The 25,990-nt window shown below is 43.9% G+C and overlaps 1 protein-coding gene across 2 annotated transcripts in view; it reads left to right on the top strand.

Moving 5' to 3' along the window:
• Window positions 1-25,990, top strand: part of EXOC4 (exocyst complex component 4) — a 421,296-nt gene that overhangs the window by 339,485 nt on the left and 55,821 nt on the right. Inside the window, exons 12-14 of one of the 2 annotated variants that reach the window (XM_074869675.1) lie at window positions 4,573-4,709; window positions 11,704-11,856; window positions 23,762-23,940. In XM_074869675.1, the coding sequence (XP_074725776.1) occupies window positions 4,573-4,709; window positions 11,704-11,856; window positions 23,762-23,940 (469 nt within the window). Of the gene's footprint in view, window positions 1-4,572; window positions 4,710-11,700; window positions 11,857-23,761; window positions 23,941-25,990 lie in introns of both variants that reach the window. The other variant, XM_074869674.1, reaches the window with a different exon arrangement.

Below are 25,990 nucleotides of genomic sequence, written 5' to 3'. Positions count from 1 at the left end.
CTTTATTGTACTGAAACTGCATTTTAAGGGACTCTTAAAAACATACCTCCAGCTGCATCGTTTTACATTGAGTGCCCTCTTGCTGTAGAGGAACTCAGGCATTTTAAAAACTTAGGTGGGGTTGCACAAAACAATGATCACAAAGGTATCATTGAAATAATACCTCTGGGTCTGCTTATTCACCAGCACTCTGGGCCAGTGAAAGCCCCACGGTCAGAGTGTGAATTATACCCGCCCTGGAGCTGCTTTACGTTATCTGAAGCTTCACCACAACTGAGAATAAGGACCATATCAAGGAATAATGATAAATGTTTGCAAAATGCATTAAAGATAAGACCCACGGTGTTAATAACGAGTGGTGCTGCTCTTTTTTGTCCTCTTACCTCGACAGTAGCTAATGGACAGGAGGTCGTAAGAAGGAATTTCTTTTTATTTTTAGTAGCCTTAAGACTCTTTTAAAGCCTTCACCCCGATGTGCTGTAGGAGTAATGAATCATACCCTCGGCGTGATGTTAGGATTCAGCACCATGCAGCGTCTTCAGGTGCGAGGAGATGAATATTGTTCTGTGGATGAGTTTCCTTGTTAGTGTGGGTTTTTTTAAAAGGCTTCATTGAAGTGTCTTGCCATAAAATTATGCTTTGATCATATCCATTTGCTGTTAATGAATCCAGATGGGTTAGAGGCAACTGGATTGTAACTCTCTGATAATACGTGCGCTGCCTTTCATTTTCTCGCGCAGAGTTTCAGAAGATCCTGCGCTGGCCCAGCTAACGAATCCAGCTGTATTAACATGGCCTAATGCATCCTAATGCACAGTGTCCCCAGAGACACATGCAGATGTGTCAGGATTGCTTTGGAAAAGGTTAAAATGTTACAGAAAAATAGCCATTACCTATCTGATACTGTCTTCTTTCATATGGTAATCTCCTTTTTTTCTTTCTTTTATTTTTTTTAAATCATGCAAGTAGCTTTGTATTTCCTTTAAATCTAAAGATCTTATTCTAAAATCAAGATATTGGCAGGAGCTTAGCTGTGATTTTAATGTTGTAGAGAGGAGAAAGTAAGTGGGAGAAACTACATAGAAACCAGCAATACCTTCTCTTTTAACATACAATCTTTGGATTTTTTAAGTTGTTTGCTCAAATGTTGAGTTACGTAAAGAAATAGAAATGGGGTGGATCGAGACCACATTTGATTCCTCTTTGTGTGGTTGCACGTCCAACCCGTGAAGTTCGCTATCACACAAAGGTGGAAGGACAGATCCTGCCCCTGGCAAGCTAAGAGACATCAACTGATAGCATGGATCAGCTGAAAATCCCTCCCGCCTCTCACCAGTGAAATACCAGTGGAAAATGAAAAATATGATCATCCATGCAAAGAGGAGAAAAATCGCTTTTGTCTTCCGGGTTGCTACATGAGTTAGGAAGGATATTTATTTTTTTTTATCCCCGATGTATAAATGTTAACTTTAATGCCTCATCCTTAAGGATCTGTAAACTGTATGAGTTTCACTAAGGCCAAATGCTGGGTTCTGCCCTTGGGCCACAACAACCCCCAGCAGCGCTACAGGCTTGGGGAGGAGTGGCTGGAGAGCTGCCAGTCAGAGAGGGACCTGGGGGGGATTGATAATGAGCCAGCAGTGTGCCCAGGTGGCCAAGAAGGCCAGTGACATCCTGGCTTGTATCAGCAATAGCGTGGCCAGCAGGGACAGGGAAGGGATCTTACCCCTGTGCTCGGCACTGGTGAGGCCGCCCCTCGATGAGTGGGTTCAGTTTTGGGCCCCTCACTCCAAAAAGGCCATTGAATGACTCGAGCGTGTCCAGAGAAGGGCAACGGAGCTGGTGCAGGGTCTGGAGCACAGGTCTGATGGGGAGCGGCTGAGGGAACTGGGGGGGTTTAGTGTGGAGAAGAGGAGGCTGAGGGGAGACCTCATGGCCCTCTCCAACTGCCTGGAAGGAGGGTGCAGAGAGGGGGGATGAGTCTCTTGAGCCAAGGAACCAGCGGCAGGCCAAGAGGGAATGGCCTCAAGCTGTGCCAGGGCAGGGTCAGACTGGCTCTTAGGAAGTATTTCTTTGCAGAAGGGGTTGTTGGATGTTGGAATGGGCTGCCCAGGGCAGGGGGGGAGTCCCCATCCCTGGAGGGTTTGAAGAGTCGGGTTGACCCAGCGCTGAGGGATCTGGTGGAGTTGAGAACGGTCAGTGTGAGGTTAATGCTTGGACTGGATATCTTCAAGGTCTTTTCCAACTAAGATGATTCTGTGATTCTGTGATCAGGATCAGTCCCCGAAAGAGACTTGGATTTGCACTGAAGCTGCACAGCAACTTCTGTGTTTTCCATTTGTGCAGTCAGAGGTGTTCTCGTGGCTCACATCAGCAGGTTGGAGCATCACGTTTTCCTCTGGTGACAGACAAACGCTGACCATGGGAGCACCTTTAAGCCATCCAGGTGCAAAATGAAGCACCTCTGCTTAACCCCTGTGCACTGTCTGTGGTTGTTGGTGCTTGAAGGTTGAAGGACAGCAGCTCCTTCACCAGCCCAAATGCAATGAAGGTGTGACTGTGCCCTACCTCTAGCCCCGTGGCTCTGATGGATCCAGTTTCCCCAAATGACTAGGTAATTTTCACACCGCATTTATTGGTCCAACATACATGGTCTTGTGTTTACTCTCCAGGGAGAGGTGACAGACCGGTCTCCCATTTTAGTAGGATTTGGGTAGATTCTTAAAATGCTGCTTTTGCCCTCACTGGGGTCAGTCTGGCACACCAAGCAGGGATAGCCAAGAGCCTGGGTGACGTTTGAATCCTGCAGCTAATGAGCTGTGCTCACACTTCAGAGCCCATCTGTATGAAAACAGCATCCGTGGCTGCTGCAGCCTCTCCACGCACTTCTCTGCTTCGTTTGCTTGCAATGACTCCAGGTTGCAAGTCCTTTAGGGTTGGTTGTTCTCCTCCGTGCATATCAAGCCCAGGGTGGGATTGAATATTTATTAAAACACAGATACTTGTAATAACAGGAGAAGCAGCGTAAACAAGAGCATCTGAGAGGCAGCAACACCAGACTACATTTTTGTTTGGATAAAATAATCCCAAATTGTTGCTAATTACAATATGAAAGATTGGTTAATTCCTGTGATTTGCTTAAGAGCAAGCTTAATAAGATACAAGAGCAACCAAAGAGAATTTTTTTTTTTCCTCCAAGTACAGTTGTGAGCCAAGGACATATCAGGAGCAGCACAGGCGGTGACTAAGCCTTCATTGAAACCCCCACATGTTAAGGAGTCATGTGTGCTCTGAATGAGGATGAGGTTTGCAGATGCTTTTTTACCAAATCAGGGACAGGTAGTGGAGCAGAATCAATTCCTGTCACTCAGGGGTTGCTCTGGAGGAGCAGCATTATGTATCAGGGTGATGCTGCCGCACTTTAATCTGGAAATCAATAGAGAGACGGAAGTGGGCTTGCGGGAATGTGACAGAGACAATGATTTGGGGTTTGATGAGATTTTGCTCTGCAAACAACTGAGTCACTAACTCTTCTTCACGTCCTGATGAACACAGAGAAGGGGCTAAATTCAGCCTTGATGCAGCTCCCTTGAAGTCCCTGGGGTCCCCCCCATATCATTTGAGTCCAGAATTTCTCAAATGAACCAGAGTTTCCAAATGCTTCAGTCTCCTTCTTTGCCTTTGCACATAGTTCAGGAATAACCCTTCACTCTACCAAGCCTAATATTAATTCAGTTTATATCAACCTTGGGACTTCGATAACCTTCCCTCTGTCTTGTTTGTAGCAACCAAATTAAATACAGCAGTCAATGTTATAAACACAAACTGTGCCAAGTCACCTTGGGGTGCCTCAGAAATCCCAAAATTCATACAGAGCTTTTTAAATCTTGGACGTTATCAGATATAGGGCACCTCCTCCTGCAAGCTGTCCAAACTTGCTCATCTATAGGACGTGGAGAGCATTTTTTAGTTTGCAAATTTGCCCTGTTGTTCCTATGATTGTAGTACACTGCTTGGGGTAACAAAAGGATGGCAAGGGGCTACTTAAACCTCAGTCACCAGCAGAAAGCTTGTGCCCTACACATTCACCTTCTCTGTATGGGAGCGATGGGTGAAATCCCTGGTCTTTAGGATAATCTGCAATCTGTGAGTCCAGAGTTATTGGTCAGGCTGAAACGCTCGAGGTTTACAAGTCCAAGCAGAGCTCAGCAAAGCTGCATGTACCTGGTTCCTCTAAAAATCACACTTTTGCATTTTGAGGTTCCATCTAGTGAAGGAAAGACTTGGTGAACTCTGCTGGTCCTCAACAACTGGCTCAGAAATCCAAACTTTCAGACCTGATATTCAACCCCCCAAGCCAACCCTCTTCATCTCTTGAATGGTTTCATCTTTTTCCTCAGTTGTTCTGCTGTATGTCCCTTGGTGGCATGGACTGCTCCAGCATCTGCTCAGGGTCGGGGAGCATTAGCTGTACAGTTACACCTCTGATGCTAATTAGCAAAACATGAGAAGGCTGAAGTTAAGATATACGCTGAACCACTATTCATACTTGTGCTTTTCTTTCTTTTCCAGAGCACGGTAATTGTGGAGAAGACTGTTCAAGACCTGATGAACCTGATGCATGACCTGAGCGCCTATTCGGATCAGTTCCTCAACATGGTGTGTGTGAAACTCCAGGAGTACAAGGACACCTGCACCCTTGCCTACAGGTACAGGCAGGCTTGGAAACCGACGGATGCTGGAGATACCCCTCTTGGGCGTTTGCTATTTTGCCATGAGTAGGCAGGAGTTACTTCTAGAAACCATCTGTGCTGGGATGATCAAGGATATTTCTTTCTAGGTGGAGAAAAAATTTGAGATAATCTTCACTGGCATATGAAGAGTCTTGGCTTCCCAGTGGCTTTATCCACATCACACCACGGTTTAGGCTCTTTAAACATGGGTGACAGTGGTCGTAGAGCTTAGAAACCAAGTGGTTTTTCTCTTAATCAGGCAAAAGGTGACCTCAGGTTGGAGATAGGGAGTACAAGGCATCATCTTTAACATAAATAGCTGTATATAGATATTGCTTTCATGTAAAGCAAGTCATATCCTTCCATTTGAGTTCCCAAGAGATTCAGCTAGATTTTAATTCATTATATTGAGATTTGGGTATTCAGATCTCATGGCAATGTAGGAATCAGTAACCACAACACACCATATAAATACACACACATCAGACTTTGTGAAACTTTCCCAAAACTTTTCTGTAAACTTCTTCTTCCAGGGGGTCATCAAATGCTCTCTCCTGGGCTGTCTTTGTCATGAGCATTTTCAGGTGATCCATCTCCAACTGCTTCCCCAACCACGGCGTGGAAGCTAAATGCCGCGTGGCCCTGCTGGGCACAGGGTTTATCATACTGGGTCGTTTGGTTTAGGTCCATCGGGTACTTTTTTTATCATAGATTTCCTGGGTAACCATCGATGAGTAACTACTCTCGGTACATCCCGGTTGCCCATCTGTAAAATGGCCCTCCCTGGAGAGGGAGACCAGGAGCATGCCCCACGCCACGGGGATAAATACTTGCATTGAAAGACACCGAAGTTGCCACGGCAATGTGGGCTATAATAGCTGCTATACATACTCTCCTTTAATGGCTAATTGAGGCTGGCTATAGCAGGGGAAGCTGAAAAAGCCCCTTGTGTTTTCTGACCAAGAGCATTAAAAATTATTTCCTATTGCCTGATCTCATTCAGGAGAAGCTTCATCTGGCGAGTGGCTGCGTACGGGCTCATTATTGTGATTAATAATGCCAACAATAGCAGTGAGAATGTATGTGGGCTAAACTTCATCTGAGCACTCGTGTAAATTGGTAGCTGTGCGTGTGCCGTTGTCCAAAACGCTCATATTTTATGTGAAACTTCACTGACTTGAGCCAGACAATAGATGTAATTTCTTTAGCTTGAACTTAAAGGTCCTTCCTTCCTTCCTTTGCTGATACCATTCCTGGATTTGGCACCTGCTGAGGAGTAATTAGGACAGCCCTAATTTGGCAATATCCTGATTACAGCAGGAGGAAAAACAGGAAACGTTCTGGTTTTGCTGCTAGCAAATGACTGACTGAAATAGAAATCTATATACATTTCAAATGATGCAGAGGAATATAGCAGCTACCCCGCTTTCCTGGGACGAGCGGTTCCATCCGTGGGGACGTTATGCCCTCTGCAGGGATCTCGCGTCGGTACGGCTCCACGCAGCCTTGCCCTTTGGACCAGGGTTTTCCTTGAGGTTGGAGATGGATAAATCCTCGTGTTGATAAAGTTAGTGGAGGAAGGATCATTTATAGCCGCTTAAAATCAGAATAAACTCCTCAGAGCTGTGAATTAATGCGATCAGGCGAAGCTATCGGAGCAAGGGGGTGTGTGTATGTTCTTGAGATGTCAAGACAGTGAGAATTTGGGAAGCCGGAGAGATGGTTTATGCAGGGTTTGCACATGGCATTCGTTTGTTCCCCATGTGCCTGTGTTTCTTGAAGGGGAATATGAGCAAACGTGGATGAAATGTATTCAAATACAGGCTCCTCAAAGCAAGACTGTTTTATCCGGAGTCCTTTGCAGAACAGATAGCTCTGTCAGGACGTCAGCACTGAGAAATGCACAGCTGAGATTTTTCATGTTTGATTTCCATTTGGCTCACATTTTCTAGTGAACGCAAAAAAAAAAAAAAAAAAAAAAAACCTAACAGGGCTGGATATGAACGGATTGGACATTTATATAAGTAGCAACTATGGTTTTTCTTGTTTTAATTGATGACGAATTTCGGAAGCGTGTTTAATCAGATGTAGGTGAGATGTCTTCTGCAAATTACATGTTTGTAAGAAGTGCAATTTCAGTTTGACGCAAACTGTTTACAAATGTGAGTTATGTTTTCTGACTAGTTTATGAGGGGTTGGGGATTAAAACAAAAATAAAAATGGGAGATAGAGCCACAAAACCTCCTGCTGTGTTGGCAGTGCTCTTCTTAAGTCTTGTCCAGCCCGTGTCTAGCTGCTGCTTCAGCAAATTTATATGAAACCAGCTCTTTTTATGAGTTAAGCTGGTAGAGTTAAACCATTTTTAAAAGGCTTTAGGAAATACTAAAAGGCTGTAGAAGGAATCACAGGAACAGGGAAAAGCCTGACCAGTTCAAGGTAGCTACCCTTAACATGAGTCCTTCTTTTTAATCTCTTGCCAACAGCCCTTCTTGGACAGGTTTTGCTGTCTTGAGTGCTAAAACTGATTTCTTTTCATATCTTTCTACAGATGTTGGCCCCATGTATAGTTATGTTCACGTTGAAGGTGCACATTCTTATTTTGTTGTCCAACTTTAAGCTCTATCCTGTGTGTCCACCCCCTTCTTATCAATCTTCATCCCCTCTCCCTTGAACAACCATCCTCTTGTGCATTTTTCAGCCTATCTGAAGAGTCTGAGTAAAGGCACCACTCACCCAAATGACTCTCTTTAGTCTGTAAAAAGAGATGGACATTTCCAAAGAGTGATTTGCCTTAATTAAAATGTGCCTAAAGTCTCTGAAGGTGCCCAGCTCTCTCCATCAGCTGTGAAGGCAGCTTATGGTGACCAGTCTTCTGGCTGAACTGTATCAGCTGAATCTGTAAAATTAGGTGGGGTAAAACTGGGCCTAAATCTCTCCAAATGTTATGGAAAAGAAAAAAAATCACAGTTCCTGCTTTCCAGCCATGCAAAACAAAAATAAGCCCCTTTTTATTGATAAGGAAATGAGGAGCAGATGAATTCATTCAAGGTGTGGGGTCGGCAGTCAAATGGGATTTTTCAAGTGCCTAGGAAATGCTCTTGCCACTCAGTTTACTACTTCTTGCTGGCACCTTCCCCTTCTCGCATTAACCTTTTGGTTTTTAAGTTGATTTTTTGACTCTTTTTGGACAGGGGTCTCTCTCCCTCAGGCCATTACATACCTGCCACATGCTGAGCATGCCTTTAAACTCTTTAGCAGTGCGAGCAGAACTCAGCATGGAAACATCACCTTGGCCCTGGGAAGAGAAAAAAAATCATTTCCAAATACATTTGGCACAAGGCAATGGAGTCCAATTAGCCCCTGTGGCCCCCAGATGTTTTCTTAATGAAAAGCCATGGCCCCCCAGCTGTGCTGGGGGATGTTCCCCATCAGTCTGCTCCCAACTCGGGGCAGCAATGGTGCAAATCTGGGACCATTACCACCAGCAGATGTTTTCTGGATAAAACCCACTGAGCTGTGGAAGGGTGAGCCCTCCTCGCTCATGTGCCATCACCTGTGTAAGTGTTACACCTATTCCCTACCCGCTTCCAGGAGCTGGGTACAAACAGATGGCATTTTCCGTGGCCTGTTGAGCTGTGAATTAATTAGTTGATTATGGCACTGGTGGTGGCAAGTAACCCTATTACAGCAGCAGGAATAATTACAGAGGAGTTTGGGAGAAGGGGGGGGCGTTTGAAAAGAAGCGTTTTGAGCTGTATTAAAACATGTCATCCTGTCTTGTGATAATTTACTCAAGGACCCGAATTAGATTGACATTGATAGAAGTTATGGAGGTTGAAAACTGGCTGAGATGCTAGAAAGAAAAGATGGGGGAAAAGGAGTCTGTAATTGATGGGAAAAGGTGGGTGTCTAATGGAGATGGGGGTATGTACCACCCTATCTAATATCTTCCTTAATGAGGGGGTGGTTGGAGTAAAACCAGCCTGTCAATAAAAATTAGGAGGTGTTGCAGTCATGGGAAAGAATGGGGACATAATTCCAGGGGACCCACGTAGTGGTGGCAGTGTCCCAGCATCGATTAATTTGAAGCTCCCTATTGATTTCAGGGGGAATTTGGCTCAGGGCTCCAGTGGCTCATGGACCCATGAGTGCCACATCGCCGAAAGGTGAGAAAAGCAGGAATCATGGGTGTTAGGCTCCTGGAAAACACTGACCCTAGAAAAGCAAGGGCGCCGAGCTCAGTTTGCAACTGCTATAGCAGCCAAACTTCCTCTCCTCTCTCCTCCCCCAACACCCACTCCAAAAAGCAATAGGATTTTTAAGGACAGAAGATAATAAGGATCATAAAACAGAGAGGTAGCTCTGTCCTCTGTATAACTCCATCAGAAGACTCCCAAAGATGACTTGCATTCGTATACATCTGAAGGGCTATGATAAGGTTGTAAATAATTGAAGAGAGTAAATAGTGAAAGTGGTAAGAGCTGAGGCTGCTGTAAGGGGAAATAACGGGGAGTAATGGGATGAAATTGAGCAAAATAAAACACGAACACAGTATCAGGATTATTTTTTTTTTTTTATCCAAGAGTTAGATTTGTTCAACTGTGAAATAGACTCCCAAGGGAAGGAGACTATTACTTTAGTCATTTAAATCTGGAGAGGACAAAGCACTGGCTAATATATTCAATGGAACAGTTGTCTTGCCTTGGCAGAGAAATGGCCAGATACCATCAAATTCAGTTTTTCCATCTCAGATGTCAGAGATTCTGGTGAAGGTTTTTTTTCCCCTTGGTTTTCACCGGGGTGAAAAAAAGAGACCTTTTTTTCATAAGTGGAAAAACACCAAGTTCCTAACAGCAGCAGAAGGCCAAATTGAAATTTTGACACCGAGGTCTTCTGTGGCTGGAAACAAAATTCATTCTTTTGTCTGTGACAGATTGAACATGAAATTTAAAGAGAAGGAAAATTTATATGTAAGTGCATGTGACAAATTCATTTTCACAAATCGTGTGTACTTACTGAACAGAGGTTGTTTTCTTGGTAGTAGGTGAAAGGAGTGATAGGTTGCTCTGTGCTGGTGGGAAAAGAAGTAATCCACTCTGTTTCAAGATAGATCAGTGTTGGCTCCTATCTCAATGCCTTTTTCACTGTTTTCCTTTTCAAAGCACAGATACTCAGTGTGTTACTTTTATTTCTATTTACTGACCAAAACATACCTTTCAGGAAATTTAAAATGAGACCGGTTAATCCACATAAATCCCTTAGAAATGTGCAGGGTCTTTATTGTGATCTTGCATGACCCTTCCCAAAATCACCACCTGAATGTTAGTGACGGTTCTGAGCATCTGTTTGCCCCATGCAATGTCCTAGCTTGGATCCAGAAGCATGCAGCCAAGTAAATGGCTCTGCAAGGTCCACATGGAGCTGTGACACAGGTGAGCCAGCACAGATACATCCATTCTGCAGCACCCAGCAACTCCAGTCCTTGGTTGACACATCCAGTGTTGAATCTCTGCATTTTTTTGATGTACAAAGTTTCTAGCCATGTTGGAGAAGCCATTTTTACTGGGGGACGGTAACAGAAAAAGATCTGTCTGGCAGTTACACTTCTTCAACCCCTTGCATTGTAGGACACCGCAATTCTAGGTGTCTTGTAGCATTGTGAGCAAGGGGTGGTGGGTGTTTGAGGCCCCAGAGCCTTTTCTGTATTTTTGCATAGTAGAAGGTGGTCAGTCTCTTAGCGCATAAGGGAGATGTTGATTCTGTTGTTAACCTTCAGCTAAGCCTCTCCATGGGAACAGGACCTATGTGACCTTGTCTTTTCAGATGCTTCCTTTCTCAACTCACACTGTGCTGGTTGTTCAGTGGGTTTGCCATGTTCCCATTACAGAGGGCAGGAAAAAATCCCATGGGAGAGGTCAGCACCATGTTTTTGCTTTGAGGGATGGGGACAGGTCGCGTGTGTTTCTTGGGCTGGAGAAGTGGTCCAACTGGTCACCATGAAGGAGCTCCAAGAAAAGAGCCTTCCAGGTGCTTGACAGAGAAGGAAATCAATGATAGGATCTAGAAGGAAATGCCAGCACCCCTAACTCCCTCTTGCCTTTTCCAAGAGATAGAAAAACACCTCCCAGATTCTCTCTGCCTACTGAACAACCCAATGGGAGAGGACTTTCTCTAGTCGCGGTGTGCCAGTGAGGTAGCAAACGTTGATGAGGACTATGCTGATTGTTGTTCATGAGCACAAAAAAATAAGCAGCTAATTGACTCCTCCAAATACAGCATCCCATTTGTCTCCTGCAGTTGCCACTGAGGAATTCAGATTAGTTACACTGCCAAAAATATTTAACAGGGAAAGTCTTCATAATAGGAATATGCTGTGATCTTTGATTCGATTTCACACCTACATACGATTTAGTTGAAATCTCTATTATTAGATGTTTTGGATGACTAGAGAGAAGATCCTGGACCCTTCGTTTCCTTTCATTGCTTCAGACCTGGTCCTCAAGCTGGGCCAGCTGGTGTGCAGTGAGCTGGTGGCTTCCACCCAGGTCTTCCTGGGCAGGTTTCCACATTGCAGTCACAACACAATCAGCTGCGGCTGGCAAGCTCAATTGAGATTGCAGAGAACAAATGAGCCATGGAGAAACTACCTTCTCTCTCTTCTAGGACAGAATGACCTCCTCCGGTTGTGTAAATGATTGCGACTTGAATGGTTTCAAACGTGGGGAGAATATCTCCCTTTTTCCCTCAAAGGACTCTATCAAAGCACCTCAAGAGTTGTCAGTTAAAGGGAATTTTATCTCCTGTCCACCCGTGTTGCCATGCCCTTCATATGAGCACCTTGTTGCCTCTTTGGACCCCTTCCTTAATGCACGTTTGTATGTGACGGGGATTTTAATGAGCGTGTGTGGAATTGTGTGAAAAGTACAATTTGCTTCACACTGATGTGATTGTTGCTCTTTTCCCATAGAAGCATCGTGCAGTCAGATGAAAAGCTGGTGATCAGCGCGTCCTGGGCTAAAGATGACGATATCAGCAGGCTCCTGAAATCTCTGCCCAACTGGAGCAACATGGCTCAGCCCAAGCAACTGAGACCCAAGAGAGAGGAGGAGGAAGACTTTATAAGGTAAAATATTTTATGAAGTTGTAAAAGGGTTTCAAGGAGAGTAGCAACAATGGTAAAACCTGCTGGAAACAAAATAATTACGGAGTTTCCGTAGCTGTTGCGTCCCCAGCTGTGAGAAGAAGTTGAGATGTGGTCTTTCCTCAAGTGGAGCAATGGAATTTGAGTCCACGTGCCATTACACCGCGTGATTTTAAAGTCGGGCACCGGCTTTGCTGAACCGAGAACTTCATGTGCGTTGCCTGGATTTGGTTCTGTTGATGGTATCGAGAAACTGTTAAGGAAATTACCTGTTTGGGGGATGTTTCTGGGCTTTGCTTATCAGTCATATGGTGGATTGGTAGATAAACCATCTTGAAGCTCTTTATCCTTCAAGAGAAAGGAGAAAGCAGAGCTTCTTCTCACGTGCAACGAGGACAGGAGAGAGGAAGGCCATAGTTCAATAAGAAGCTTCATTGGCAGTGCCAGCTCGCTGCTTTCCTGCCCTCATTGCTCATTTCTGCTCACTCCGTTGTTCCAAGGCTGTTTGAAGAATTGTGCTTGTGAACTGAGTCAGGAAAGTGTCTGGGATTGGGGAGGGACAGAAAGGGTTCTTTTTAATTCAGGAAGATCCTCATGTTGATGGTGCTACTCTGATCACTCATGCAGTGAAGAGAGCAGCAGCCTGCAAATAATGGAGGGGCCAACTTGTTGTACTGGGCAGGAATTCCCAAAACTGGTGTTGTCACCAAAGCTGTCCTCTAATAGAGCCATGACCTGGTGGAGTTTCTCCTCTGTCCCAACCCCAGGAGCTATGTAAGGAGAGTCAAATGAAAAATATCGGTACCTCCAGAGGGGATTCTTTCAGAGGCAGCTTACTGTGTCCAAACCAGATTGTTTCTACCTTTTCAGGCAAGTGAAAACCTGTAAGTGGGCAGATTGCCTTTCCCTGCACACTGTAAATGGCTTAGTCTCTAAATCGTTGACGCATCCTCAAGAAACAGGTCTTCTTTGTCATTCCAGCGAGTCAGAAAGCTTGTCTGCACATTCCCATCACTATTCATCACTTCCTTGATTGGCATTTGGCTATAAAACTGTAGGAGTAAGTGAAGCTGTTGAAAATTACAAGTCTAATTTTCCCAGATTGTCATTTTACTTATTCACTGAATGCAAGCACAATAACATAAAGATGATGCAGTCTAGAGAGAGGAACAACGAAAAGTATAAAATATGTCTAGTCACAGAAATGTTTGCTCATACTGCAGTCGGGATAATCAGCTTTGCCAGTGTTTTAAAAAATCTTCAGTGATGCTGGAAGAGTGAGGATGCAGGGTGCTTGAGGTCTTTGTGCAGTCCCTGGGTTTTTTGCATTTCATCGATTCACTCCTAGCCTCCATCTTTGCCTTTGCATTTATCCTTTGTTTCTTGGCACAAAAAGGTGCTGGGATGCCCTCCTGGCTCTTGCTGTGATTTCTGAGCTGTCAGCGTGGGGCACCAGAGCTCCCGTGGATGCAATGCTGGGTACTACTGACTCACCGTAACCTGCTAGTGTAAATTCCTGGCCAGGCTAAATCTGATGGCCAAGCTCAATCTGATGGTAGCAGTGCCAACATTTTGATCCTGATACACATTTTATTCCAATATTGTCATTTTACTATCCATTCATTGAAGCAGGTGTTAGAACGTAAAGCCTATTAGGTCATCTACATTGAATTCACTGGGTAAAAGCTCCTATACCGTGTCCTTTTTTTAGCCTAGACATTAGAACAAAGATCTTTTCTTGGTATCTGTTTGCACAGAGCATGGTGTATTAAGCCTCAGCTCCTCAGAGTGCCGTGTAAATGCTCCTGTAGCATTAATTTAAATGATAATAATTGGTCTGGGCCAGTTTTAGCCATTGATGGTAAGCGACATGACTTATAAACTTCCTCAAGAATCTGTGCATGGTTGAATAGATCTCTCCTGAAAGCTTCAAAATAAAATTAATTGCTTGTCCGATTTTTTGTCATCTTCTTTCCATTTAAGCAGACTTTTTTCAGACTTTCTCCTAATACAAAGGAACATGATTTTTTTCGCTGCCGTTGCTTCTTTCTCTTCCTCTTGGCGCTGCTGAAGAATTGGGAATAATTCTGCTGTAGCCATCTCTGCCTGAACACTGCAGTGGAGCCACAGGGAAATGGGTCCTGCGGATACCTTGGTTATTAGGGTCGTGGCTGTGATGGGAGAGCCTGCGAGAACTCATTATCACTTTAACCATCCAAGATATTTAAAACCCTGATACACAGATACCCACCTGTGTTCATGGACCCCACTCCTCGGTTAGCAGAAACAGGACTAAGCATCCTTTCCTGGAAAGGAAGGTTTAAGCTTCATGAAACATGGGAGCGTGTTCTTTTTGGACTTAAAACAAGGCTGACAGCAGTGCTTGAACTACTCGGCAGCATCCCTTTATGAATGTTGCTAAATTAAATACGTCCTGAAAGTTTACCACCAGTTTTTGTACTGTGGCAGGGAGAGATGTCAGTGCACAGTTTTCTTTCCCTCCCCCTCCCCAGGTTTCCTGTAACTCATTTGTTTAATTAAAAAGAAGAATCCAAACGCGATGTCTTTGCAAAAAAATAACCCTCATGCATATCTGTGTTGACAGTGATTGATTTTGTTGTCTTAACCCACCACTATCTCTTTTGCGAATAGATGTCAAAAGGCAGGGTGAGATACTAGCAGAATCTCCCCATTAATATTCTGGTGTGGTTGGCCAGACAAAGGGACCTGATTGAGCATATTATAGTAGCTCAGAACTTGGCAAGGGGAGAAAGGAAAGAAGAGTCATGCCTCTATTCGTATAATTAGTTTTTAAAGCTCTGAAGGCTATTTGGCACTGGGGTGAGTGTGAAATATGCTGCCCTTATTGCTTTATAAAGGTTAGCCTTCAGTTCATTACTGAATCAGATATGTTGGTGATAAAACCCAAAGATGTATCATTTCCAGGTTTGCCTTTGACGAGGAAAAGCAATGTAAAGAGGGCTTCAGATCTGGTCGTGCTCAAGTTACAGCAGGAATTCTTGGGTTTTGGTGCAGCTCTGCAGCACAAGGGGTGGCGAGGGGCAAAGGTGCTGTGCGCCCAAGGGAAACCGCGTCTTCGGGGAGCTGGGGAGGACGTGCTGGCAGTTCACAGCACCACACATTTGCCTAGAAATACCGCGCTGATCTGAAGATCACACCACAACGCAGATTATTCTGGTTGCAGATCTGAGGTATCAAACCTGTGTTAGGAGAAGGATGGTGATTTTCCTCTCACCCTTTGACTCCAGCAAGCTCCTGAACACTGAACTTGGGATTGGATTCTCAGGCTAAAGTTAATGGAGCCATAAAAAAACCACTCTCAGCGTCTTCATGTGCCACATGACTTTTCCTTTCACTGCTTTTGTGTTTTTTTGTAAGGATAACCTGACCAGAGGGTTCTCCAGCTGCTTCCTCTACTGCATCTCCTGTTCACTTGAGGATGCTCATCCTCACTTGCTCTGCACCAACAGGATGAGGTATATTTGAGCAACATGCAAGGATACCTGTGCAACAGCAGATCCTTCAACAAAAGGAAGGTGCAGAGAGGGGGGGATGAGTCTCTTGAACCAAGGAACAAGCAATAGAACAAGAGGGAATGGCCTCAAGCTGCGCCAGGGCAGGGTCAGACTGGCTCTTAGGAAGTATTTCTTTGCAGAAGGGGTTGTTGGGCATTGGAATGGGCTGCCCAGGGCAGGGGGGGAGTCCCCATCCCTGGAGGGGTTGAAGAGTCGGGTTGACCCAGCGCTGAGGGATCTGGTGGAGTTGGGAACGGTCAGTGTGAGGTTAATGGTTGGACTGGAGGATCTTCAAGGTCTTTTCCAACCGTGATGATTCTGTGAAATCATCCCAAGTGGCATTGGTTAGAATGGTTACACTATCCCAACTGCTTATTAGGATCTCTCCTCTCCCCTTGGTTTAGTTGATGCTGATCCTCTGACTGTATTTCCAATGTAAAGCTGGAGCCTGTCTGCAGGTGTCGGTCTGCTTTGGAAATGTGTCACAGTAGGACAAGACAAAAAAGTCATACTGAAGAGAGCAGGGATAGAATGAAGGGTGTCCCTCCAGAAGGCATGATGGGAGTGAGAAAGGTACCCTCCAGTTTTGGATATATACTGGGACTGTGTCTTAGGAACTACTCTCTCGCCTCAGCTCCCTTGGGGCATGCAGCACATCTCACCTGTGCCCTGGGAGAGCGCATCATCCATCCAACAGCAGCAAAGACACTGGGGTACACTCCACAGGATGAAATCTGCTCCCCTTTCCTCTTCACAGGGCAGAGCACGCACAGCTGATGGTGGGCGATCATCATCTCTCTACTCCAAACGCAAAGCTTTGCTTAGCTCTGGGAGCAAGATGCAGATTTAAAGGAGCTAGTGGTCCGAGGAATGATTTTCAGATTCACAGAATCATTCAGGTTGGAAAAGACCCTTGGGATCATCGAGTCCAATCATCAGCCCTACTCTACAAGGTTCTCCCCTACACCCCCTCCCCGGGGAACTCATCCAAACGACCCTTAAATACACCCAGGGATGGGGACTCCACCCCCTCCCTGGGCAGCCTATTCCACTCTCTGACCACTCTTTCTGTGAAATTTTTTTTCCTAATGTCCAGTCTGAACCTCCCCTGTTGCAGTTTAAAGCCATTCCCTCTTGTTCTATTGCTAATTACCTGTGAGAAGAGACCAGCACCAACCTCTCTACTTTTGCACCGCAGTGAATTAGAAAGGTTCCCCTGAGCTCTTCTTTCCTTTTCTGCAGAGAGTGCTTGAGGGCAGTGAACTCCAGAGGTTGGTCCAGAGCTCCTAGGACTGGTGACAGCTTGAATTACTTTAGCTGTTTCCAAAGGGAACAACGTGCTGTAAACTTCCCATTGCATAAATAAACAGTCTGGGCAGGCCCAGAAAGCAGAATTGGGAACGAGCTGGGACAATTTGCATTGGACCGTTAAGTCCTTCCCGTGGTGCAGAGGGAGAGTCGTGATGGCGGAAGGATGGAGTTCAGGTCCTACCTTGGGGTAGGGTGTTCTTCTCTCATTCCACCTCTCTGCGCAACCGGAAAACACTGGCCAAAGTTTTCATCAAAAGCTGAATCTCAGGTTGTTCCATCTGTTGTCTGGTGGATGTTTTTTGTAATGTTGGGTTTGGAGCTTTCCATTATTTTTATTTCCTTTTGCTGTCCTAGTGCTTCTCCTGCTGCATGGTCCTTTTCCGAAGCCTTAATGTTCTATGGAAGGCTTTTTCCTTTCTTTGCCTCTTTGCTCTCCCTCCCATTCTCAGATGTAGCTTTTCTGTCTCTCCTTTGTTTCTTTCTCTCTCGAGAGTAAAAGATCTCCCTCTCCAATTTCTCAGGCTTTATTTATTATATTCACAATACTTCTAAAGGGTGGAAGAATGATGTTGTAAGATTGGCAGCAAACTGTAAACCTTTTTTCCCTCTACTGGGACTATGAGTCTGAGCATACCATAGGTGTGAGTGATTTCCATTTGATGACAGTCTGCTCCTTTATAGGAAATGGCTTTCTAGATCTCTTTTTTGGATCATAAAGGAAAATGTGCCTCATCATGAGTACAACTGATACTAAATTTTATTGCTGTAAAGAGTGTCATCTGAGAGGTGTAAAATTGAGTGAGCACCTGGATCTTCACCGGGCACCTCCGTATCCAAGAAGTTTCATCCTGACTTTGCTTGTCTTGTGAAGGCAAAGAAGTTTTGGAGGATTTGGGTTGGATTTTGGGTTTTTTGAGGATTACATATATTCTGAACCTGAATCCAGGAAGAATCTCTCAGCTTCAGATTCATTAATCCTACAAATCGCATCATCTGTTGAAAGGAGTGCAGCAATGCCCAGCTCTTCCAACATACTTTTTGTGGGTTATGCCCCTAAACTGTGTAGCAGGGATGAAGGGGAAAACAGAGGAGAAACGTGGAGATTCAGCTTCTCCACAAAGATTTAATAACAGCTCCTGCTTTACCAAGATTGTATATCGCTAAATCACATCATTAGAGCTACACAATGTACTCCAAGACGCTTCCTTGTCTGCTGTGATAAATTGTATAATATAAACTTAACAAGACCAGAATATTCAAATACATTTAAGCGAGAAGATGGCATGTGATGTTACAGCTTAAAATTGTCAATTAGTGATGTCTGCTTTTTGACAGTGTTGTGACCTCTCAGCAGAGATTTGGAGCTGCCAGGGAGTGTTGGCGCCGATCGCGCCGGTCCCTAATAGAGATGCACAAATTGTTGTTGAGGCTTTGCAAATCCCAACGAACCTCAAATCTGGGTCATTTTTAGGATGGGCTGGGTCTTCAGTCCTTTAAAGCCGAATAGCTTAGGTTGGTGGGGTGAATTTATATCCACTGAGGATCCTTTGCAGCAGCTTTTCATCAGGACTACAGTGCTGTTTGGATGTGCTGCAAAAAATGTTCTCATGTGCTGAATTTTTAAAATACCTTCAGGTGCTGAATCTTTGAAACAAGTGAAACGACGTCTTCTGCGGGAAGATGGCTGGGCTGGGTTTTATTGTTCTTGTGGCAGCAAATCATCTCACAGGGCTTCCCTTTGCAGAAAAAGCCCACGTGGGTTATTTGTTTTGGTGCTTGCACGATTTTTTTAGGATTGTTGAACAAGTTCTGGTGCAAGATGAAGCAACAAACCACCTTTTATCTCACTTTCTTTATAAATAAGAACATAATGGGAATTTCTTTGAATTTATCAAGAGGAAATCTGTCTGCCTGGGTAATTTCTACATACAGGTTTTAAGCAGTCTCCAGGCTGACTATGGCTCAAGAGCAGGAATAGAAGACAAATGGGTTATAGAAATGTCTATATGACTTAAATACATAGAAAAATCTACTGATCCAAAAGAAGCTGCAGAGGTGCAATGAAACTGATGTGAATGCTGTCATTATAATCTTTCCATTATAATGTGTATCATATTTTGAGACTGTATATGTAATATACTATACATGTTCTAAGTGCTTTATATTAGGTAGCATATTGAGTTGTTACATGGCAAGCTTTTTACCCAGTAATTGGTTTCACTAACAATTTCATGGATGTTCAATTTAATGTGGTTTTGGTACAACACTGTGACAAAGCAGTAATCCTTGTTTTGCCAGCTCTTCCTAGAGCATTTGCATCTTTTTCCTGTTCACACTTTAATAAATAGATATTTTTAGGGTATTTCCTCTACAGCCACAGCTCTGCCCACTGCTTTTAGCTGTGGTTTAAATTCATTTTGTTGCTTCCCCTCTGCAAGCATCTGATGCTCAGTGGAAAGCATCCCTCTGAGGTCTGCGGTCAAGAGGGTGTGAGAAAGGATGGGAGGTCCTCGTTGGGTCAGTGTGTTCCTGGGGGGGGCTTACTTGGTGTCCCCCCTCCTCCTACAGCTCCACGCACCCTCCCAGCGAGCTTTTTCCTCGGCATTGTTTGCCGAAGGGATAATTGACACTAATTTCTTGGCAGAGAAAAGGGAGAGGAGCAGTAAGTGAATGTAAAGCTGCTGCCAAGGGTACGTCAGAGACCTCCTTCCTCATTCTGCAGTATTGATGTGGACACTTGGCTGCTTTTCAGCCCCACTCTGGCACAGTCGGGGTGCCTTAAACGTAACACAGGTCATCTTGATTTATCACACACGCTCTTCCCTGGCCTTTCTTTCCTTGTGTACAAGTTTCCCGTCCTCTCATGTATATAGTCAAATACAAATTAGGGGAAGCCTCATATACTGAATCATCACAGAATCACAGAACCACAGAATACCAGGTTGGAAGGGACCTCAAGGATCATCTGGTCCAATCTTTCTTGGCAAAAGCATGGTCTAGACAAGATGGCCCAGCCCCCTGTGCAGCTGAATCTTAGAAGTGTCCAGTGTTGGGGAATCCATCACTTCCCTGGGGAGATTATTCCAGTGGCTGATTGTTCTTATTGTGAGAAATTTTCCTCTTGGGTTTTTTTTGTTCTGTTTTTGGGGTTTTTTTCCTTATTAGAGTTTTTATTAGAGCAAGCCTGACTTCTTGTAAGGCGTAAAAATGATGGTAGACATATAATGAAGGTGCAAGTATTACACTTTTTTTAAAACTCCTTTACAGGTTGTATTGCAGACAGGCTCCTAATTATCAGCAGGAAAAAAAAAAATATAACTGTAGATTTGATGTAAAATGTGTAACACTTAAAAGCATTGTCATCCATTCCTCTGTTTCCAGGAAGTTTAGCTCAATAGGTTGTTTAATTTTATTAACAGCTCATCCCTTAGAAACATCACCAATGCTGTTGGTTGCTGGAGGAGAGGAGTGGGGAAGCCAGTCTGGCAGCAGAAGACTTCTTTGGGGAACCAGGACACCAGCCTCTCCCCATCCCTGCTGGTACCGTGCCAAGGATGCATCCTATACAGTATCCATGAGAACAGGGTGGATCTAAAGCTGATGCATTGCTGGTCACTGTGCTTGGAAAGTAAAAAGAAAGAGAGAAATTAAGATGGTTTAACAAAGGGAAACAAAATGAGGTGCTTAGTTAATCTGAGGATTAAGCTAGGGCAGCCAGGCTGCTCTGACAAAGCGGAGATTTAAGAGTGAACCCTCTTGCAGTGCACACAAATCCCATGGGAATCGAGACTAAAGGGCAATGAAGCGGCGTGGCCCCAGCATCAGATATTGGTATAAGGAAGAGTGAGCTCCCACAAAGAAACAGCTGGACAGTGAAGAAAGGCACTTGAATTTGCTTTATTTGCAGTGTAGTTGATATGCAATATTAATCTCCGTCTTGAGCATGGGTATATGCACGGCTGAATTAATCACAGCAGAGTGGAGCGTTGCCTTTTGTTACAGTTCTGTAAAACACTCTGTTATGAACCACTTGGTTATGAGGTTTTCTCTCTTTCTAAAACATATCATCTCCATGGCTGGAAATTTCCATCTTTGGGTGCTCACCAAAACCTGCAGGATCTTTTATTGTTCTCGGAAGCTTTGGCAAAGTGCAAAGCAAAGTTTGTGAGTAAGGTAGGATGGGATTTGAATTTTCAAAATTGTGGTAATTCAAACTAAGGGTACCCACTGAAGCATCAAAAACTCGTAAATTAAATGCAGAAGGTGGCTGCAGATCTCTTTGTATGTGCTGGCTCTGTCTTAGATACACACTTACAGTTAAAAATGTGACAGGTATTGGCTGAGAAACTGTGGGAATCAAAGGTCTGAAGATGCCATTTTAATGCAGGTATTCAAAGAGCAGAGTTAAGGTTGGATATTCAGTTGATTTGGTTTTTTGTATCCTTCCTGTTAAGGGTTTAGCTTTGCAAATTTAATAAAGACAAAGAAAGGCATGTAGTGAGTATTCTCTCCAGCAGGCATCTAGAACACTAGCAAAAATTTGCTTCAGGGAGATGTTTGCTAACAGCAGGTTTAAATTGCAATTACAGGAATTCACCAGAATTCTTTAAAGTTATCTTCTAAAAAGGAGTTATTGCTGAAGGTTGTCTGTATTATAGGTTTCAGTTTGTGCAAAAGAGTGGATTGGGGTTTCTGCAGTCAAGGATACGTATTAAAGAAAGCAATTAAATATATTTGCTGCCCTTTTGATACAAACTTCTGTTGTTTTAGAACAAGTGGCAGAATTGCATTGATCCCAACAACATTTTAAGAGCAAGCTTCCTGTAGAAGATCTTATTTGTATTCCTCCCAGGAGCAAAAATAGGAAATACACCATGCTTTGTATTATACAGATTTTTTTCAGCCTGACTGAAAGCACTGTATTATTCATGCACAAGCCATCCATCCAAAGCGGTGCCAAAACCATTTCTCTTTGCGTGTGGGAAGGAAAAAGAGTTGTCCCTGTGATAAACCGAATTTGTAATCGCGGTTGTGGGCAGCGGCGTGGTAGTGACTCCCATTTAACAGCTCTCAAATTGTGATTCCCAAAAAAGTACTTTCTCTATGGCATTTTGTATTGGAAAGCTGCGTTAACGAAGGTAGGAATTCACCAAATGTTTCATTTCTTACTTTTCCGAGTGATTGATGCAGTTGCCAGCGGGATTTGATAGTCTAAGTCAACAGGAGTGGTTTGGTTGGAGGGGAAAAAGTGTATCTATGAAATGTCTTCTGCTCCACAGGAACAGATGAGGACATCTGAGTGTTTGTAGGTGGGTAGAGCTAAGTTTCATGTTTGCTCTAGAAGTCAATAATGTGTTTTACTTGAAAGAATGATTATGCTTTACCAAAAAAAAAAACAAAAAGTGGTTGAGCCTGGCTATGAGCTTGGCCTTGTATTCACCTTCAGATGCCCGTTTGGATGTGGGATGAGTCGCCCCAAAGCTTTGTAGCCTCTTCTGGCTAAGAAATGCCTGGTCAGGGGAACTTGTTAAGGGCTTTCCTGAAGTTCAGAAAGGATTTAACATATTTCCAATAGCCAGAACAGATCAAAATTAACCCCATTTTATGGAGAGGAAGAACAGCTGAATTACCACTGCCATAGACCACTGGAGTTGGAGATGTTCCCCTGTCTCAGTCCTCAGACACCACCAACAGATGAGGATTTCTCCCAAACTATAGTATGTAGGATACGGCCTAAGGCAGCATATTTTTTATTGTCAAGCAGAAGAAAATCCTCAAAGAGTTTTTTTAATGAAGGCTATTTTTATTTTTTGCCTTTAATGAATTCAATTGAGCAATTTAAAACCATTTCAGGATTGTTCTTTTTTTTTTTTTTTCTTTTTTTCTCAAGTGACAGTGAAGTCCCACGAATCTAGGGAGACGCTGGCAATAAAACTGCTTAGATAGTATATAAAATGCCACTGATGGGATTATTTTGCTGCAGCTCGTTGCAGCTATTATGCTCAGCAGCATGATTCCTCATTGTAAGTTCATAAAAGAGCTAATGACAGGAAGTGGAGATTTGCAAAGTTGAATGAAAGTGGAATGCAAATTTGTAGCAAAAAGAGCAACTAATGATGGGAAGAGTGTACTGAGGACCATGGTAAATGTGCCGTCGCTTAAGAGTCTTTCAATGAAATGCACTTGGTCTCAGCCAGGAGCTATTGTACTTAGATGAAGGAACCACGTCCTGATTTTCTCCATCCTAATGGTACACAAGAAATCATGCTGGAGTCTCTTCCTTTACCTGCAAAAGCAATGAGAATATTTGTCATGCAAATACTTCTGGGACATAACCAAACATGCTCTTTGTGGAGACCAAGCTGAATCTGAATTCAAAAGGTGAAACATGGCAGTGGGAATGAGCAGTTACATACTTTGAAAGAACTTTTTTCAGCTTTTGGGGGTAAACACGTTTGTTTTGCTCATCATTTTTCACCTATCTCTGTGCAAGTAAAATAATGCATGGACTGTTACTCAAAATCATTTGTTTGTCACTTTGTGACAAAAAAACCCCATCAGGTTTCACAGGAGATTTCTTTTGAGAGATGTGTGGAAAACAAAAAAAGTGCATCGGGGATTGTAAGAGCAGATTTACAAGGAATGATTAAAAGTACCGCATGTGCGTTATTTAGACATATCCCAGGGAGACACGGAAAGCCCCTGCGTGTCTCACCGAGGTGTAAATGCTGGGTGGGGGGAAGACATGTGGGAGTTGATTGGGATGAGGTTTGTGACTCTGAGGAATGAGGTGAAATTCAGAGATTGTAAATGCAAGGAGAAAGATGGGAAAAAACCTCCCTGAAATAGAGGTGTCATCAACTGCAGAATATTTTATTCACTGCAATGAGACTTTAAAAACTCCACCAGACAACTTTCTTGAGATCCAGTGCTGGAACAGTTGTGCACTGACTGGTTTGACCTTCTCTGTGGTGTAACTGGTGTCTCCCCTTTGCTGTCCTGTGCTGTATTTCTGAGCGTGACTTTGGTTTGCATTTCAGGGCTGCTTTCGGCAAAGAGTCAGAAGTTCTCATTGGCAACCTGGGCGATAAACTCATCCCTCAGCAGGAGATCCTGCGGGACGTCAGCGACCTGAAGGCCTTGGCCAACATGCACGAGAGCCTGGAGTGGTTAGCAGGTCGCACCAAGGCAGCCTTCTCCAGTCTCTCAGCCACCCAGAGTAAGTAGCTCCCATAGGAGAACCATTGTCTTAGAAACAGAAACCAGCATAATTATGTGATTTTAGCAGGAGTGGGCATCTTTTGTTCTTGATTTCAAAGCGGGTTTATGTCAGAGGGAAGTAGAAAGCAAAACAGTTCCATCTCTTTCTTCCTAGTGAATGCCATGGTGTGACATCTGCTCAGACTGTGGTGGGCACCACGTGAGGGTGCCAAGAGCATCTTTTCTAGCGTAAGCTCTGAAGGGTTGAGCTTTTCAGCAGCCCCTGCTAATGACATGGCACAGGAGCAGGTATCAATGCTGAGACAGGTTTCATTTTCTTTAAAGCATCGCTAGATCTCTGCATATTTAAAAATATATGTGTATTATAAATTCAGTAGAGAAATTGAATAGCTTTTAATGAGGAATGCCCTAACGTGCATGTCACTGGGGCACTGATGCTCAGCCTGCAAGGGCAGAAGCAACCCTTGGAGAACTGAGGTGCCAGGAGGGCAGAGACAGGGGAGCCTGGAGACACCGTTTCTGCTCCTGGCTGTCAAGGATTGCCCGCACTACCTTTGTAAGATCATTTCACTTCTCTGTGTTTCAGCTTTTGCTCCTTCCCCCAGGGAATAGTGATTTTTTTTTTTTTTTTTGTCTGAAAAGTGCTAAAGACGTGATTAGTGTTGCTTCTCTTCATATCATTGTCACTGGCATTGTCTGCACGGGGTCACGTTCAGAGGAGGGTTGTGGCTGTTCCCCTGAAGTAGAGCTTGGCATAAATAGCCCTCAGCTCTGCTGCTTTCTGACTTTTCCACCAATTCCTTTCCACTGTTACTGACTCGTGAGGAGTCACCTATAGCTCAGCTGACGTGCGGATAAGCTTTTCCTGGGGCCAGGGGTTTGGATCTCACCTGCCTACCAAGACATTCCCAGTAGCTGTCCTGTGTCACAGGCGGACCCTGGGGAGGCAGCCGTGCATTTGTTAGAGCACTTCATATTGCCCTAGATCCCTGTAATAATATATTGTGTGTTTTACAAATATTGAACATCCCCTGTTGTCTAGGGGTTCTATTAAATGCAGCTGCCTCGGGTGTGGAAGGAGGCATCTGCACTGTGCTGTAGATGAGGAGCGGAGGAGAAGAAAAGCATTGCAAAAAAAAAAAAATCTACACAGCTTGGTGGGATCCAGGACACGTGGGGAGGTAGTGAGGGTGCACAGCATTTCTGCAGTTTGTCATGCAGAGTCCTGGGGGATAGGTACCCACAGAGGAGCAGGACTGTGGGCAGCCAGATCTTCTGAGCCCTCGTGGGAGTTTGGCATTGAAAAGCACCTCAGCCTTATTTTCCGGGAAGAAATTTGGTGGTGTTAAATAAAGTCGTAGTGTTATATCTCCATTAAAATAGTTGTCCCTCGACAGCAGAGCATCTCTAGTTGACTGACAATCCTTCCTATGGCTTATAACTCTGCGCTGGAGCAGGACCTTTAAAATCTTTTCTCCAGCTGTCCACGATCAGTTTGTTGGGATCCAGAAGGATAATTAAGATTATACAATCAGCTAACAATTAAGGACCTGAAATACTACAGGTAGCTTTAATATTCCTGTAACCCATACTTTGACTTGTCAATACCTGAGTGACAAGAAGAACTGCAGTGCTCTCACACGGTGTACTTTAGAGGATTACAAAAAAAAAAAAAAAAAAAACCCAGTGGAAAATGCTGTCAAAGTTCAGTAGCCAAATATTTATTCACGGAAGTTTAGTTACTGGGAGAGTTCTTGGGGCTGAGGAGTTGTGCTCTGACAGTCAAAGTTGTGAAAAATAAAAACATCATTTATAATTTCAGTTCTAGTTGAAACTCAAATTTTTTAATAAATCAATATTTTCCAAACATAAAAGGGCATGAGCGTGACTTTCAGGCTTCTGAGAGGACGTTACATGCAGCAGTGAATAAACATAAAGGCACGAAGTGTAATATTTCACTTGGCAGCGTCCTCCTGACAATAAAAATTCATCTTCCTTTGTAATAACTTTATACCAATGCACTAAAATGTCTGTACACAAATGCCAGG

This window comes from Strix uralensis, chromosome 5 (assembly GCF_047716275.1).
Source record: "Strix uralensis isolate ZFMK-TIS-50842 chromosome 5, bStrUra1, whole genome shotgun sequence".
NCBI lineage: Eukaryota > Metazoa > Chordata > Aves > Strigiformes > Strigidae > Strix > Strix uralensis.
This window is presented reverse-complemented; position numbering and strand designations above follow the sequence as displayed.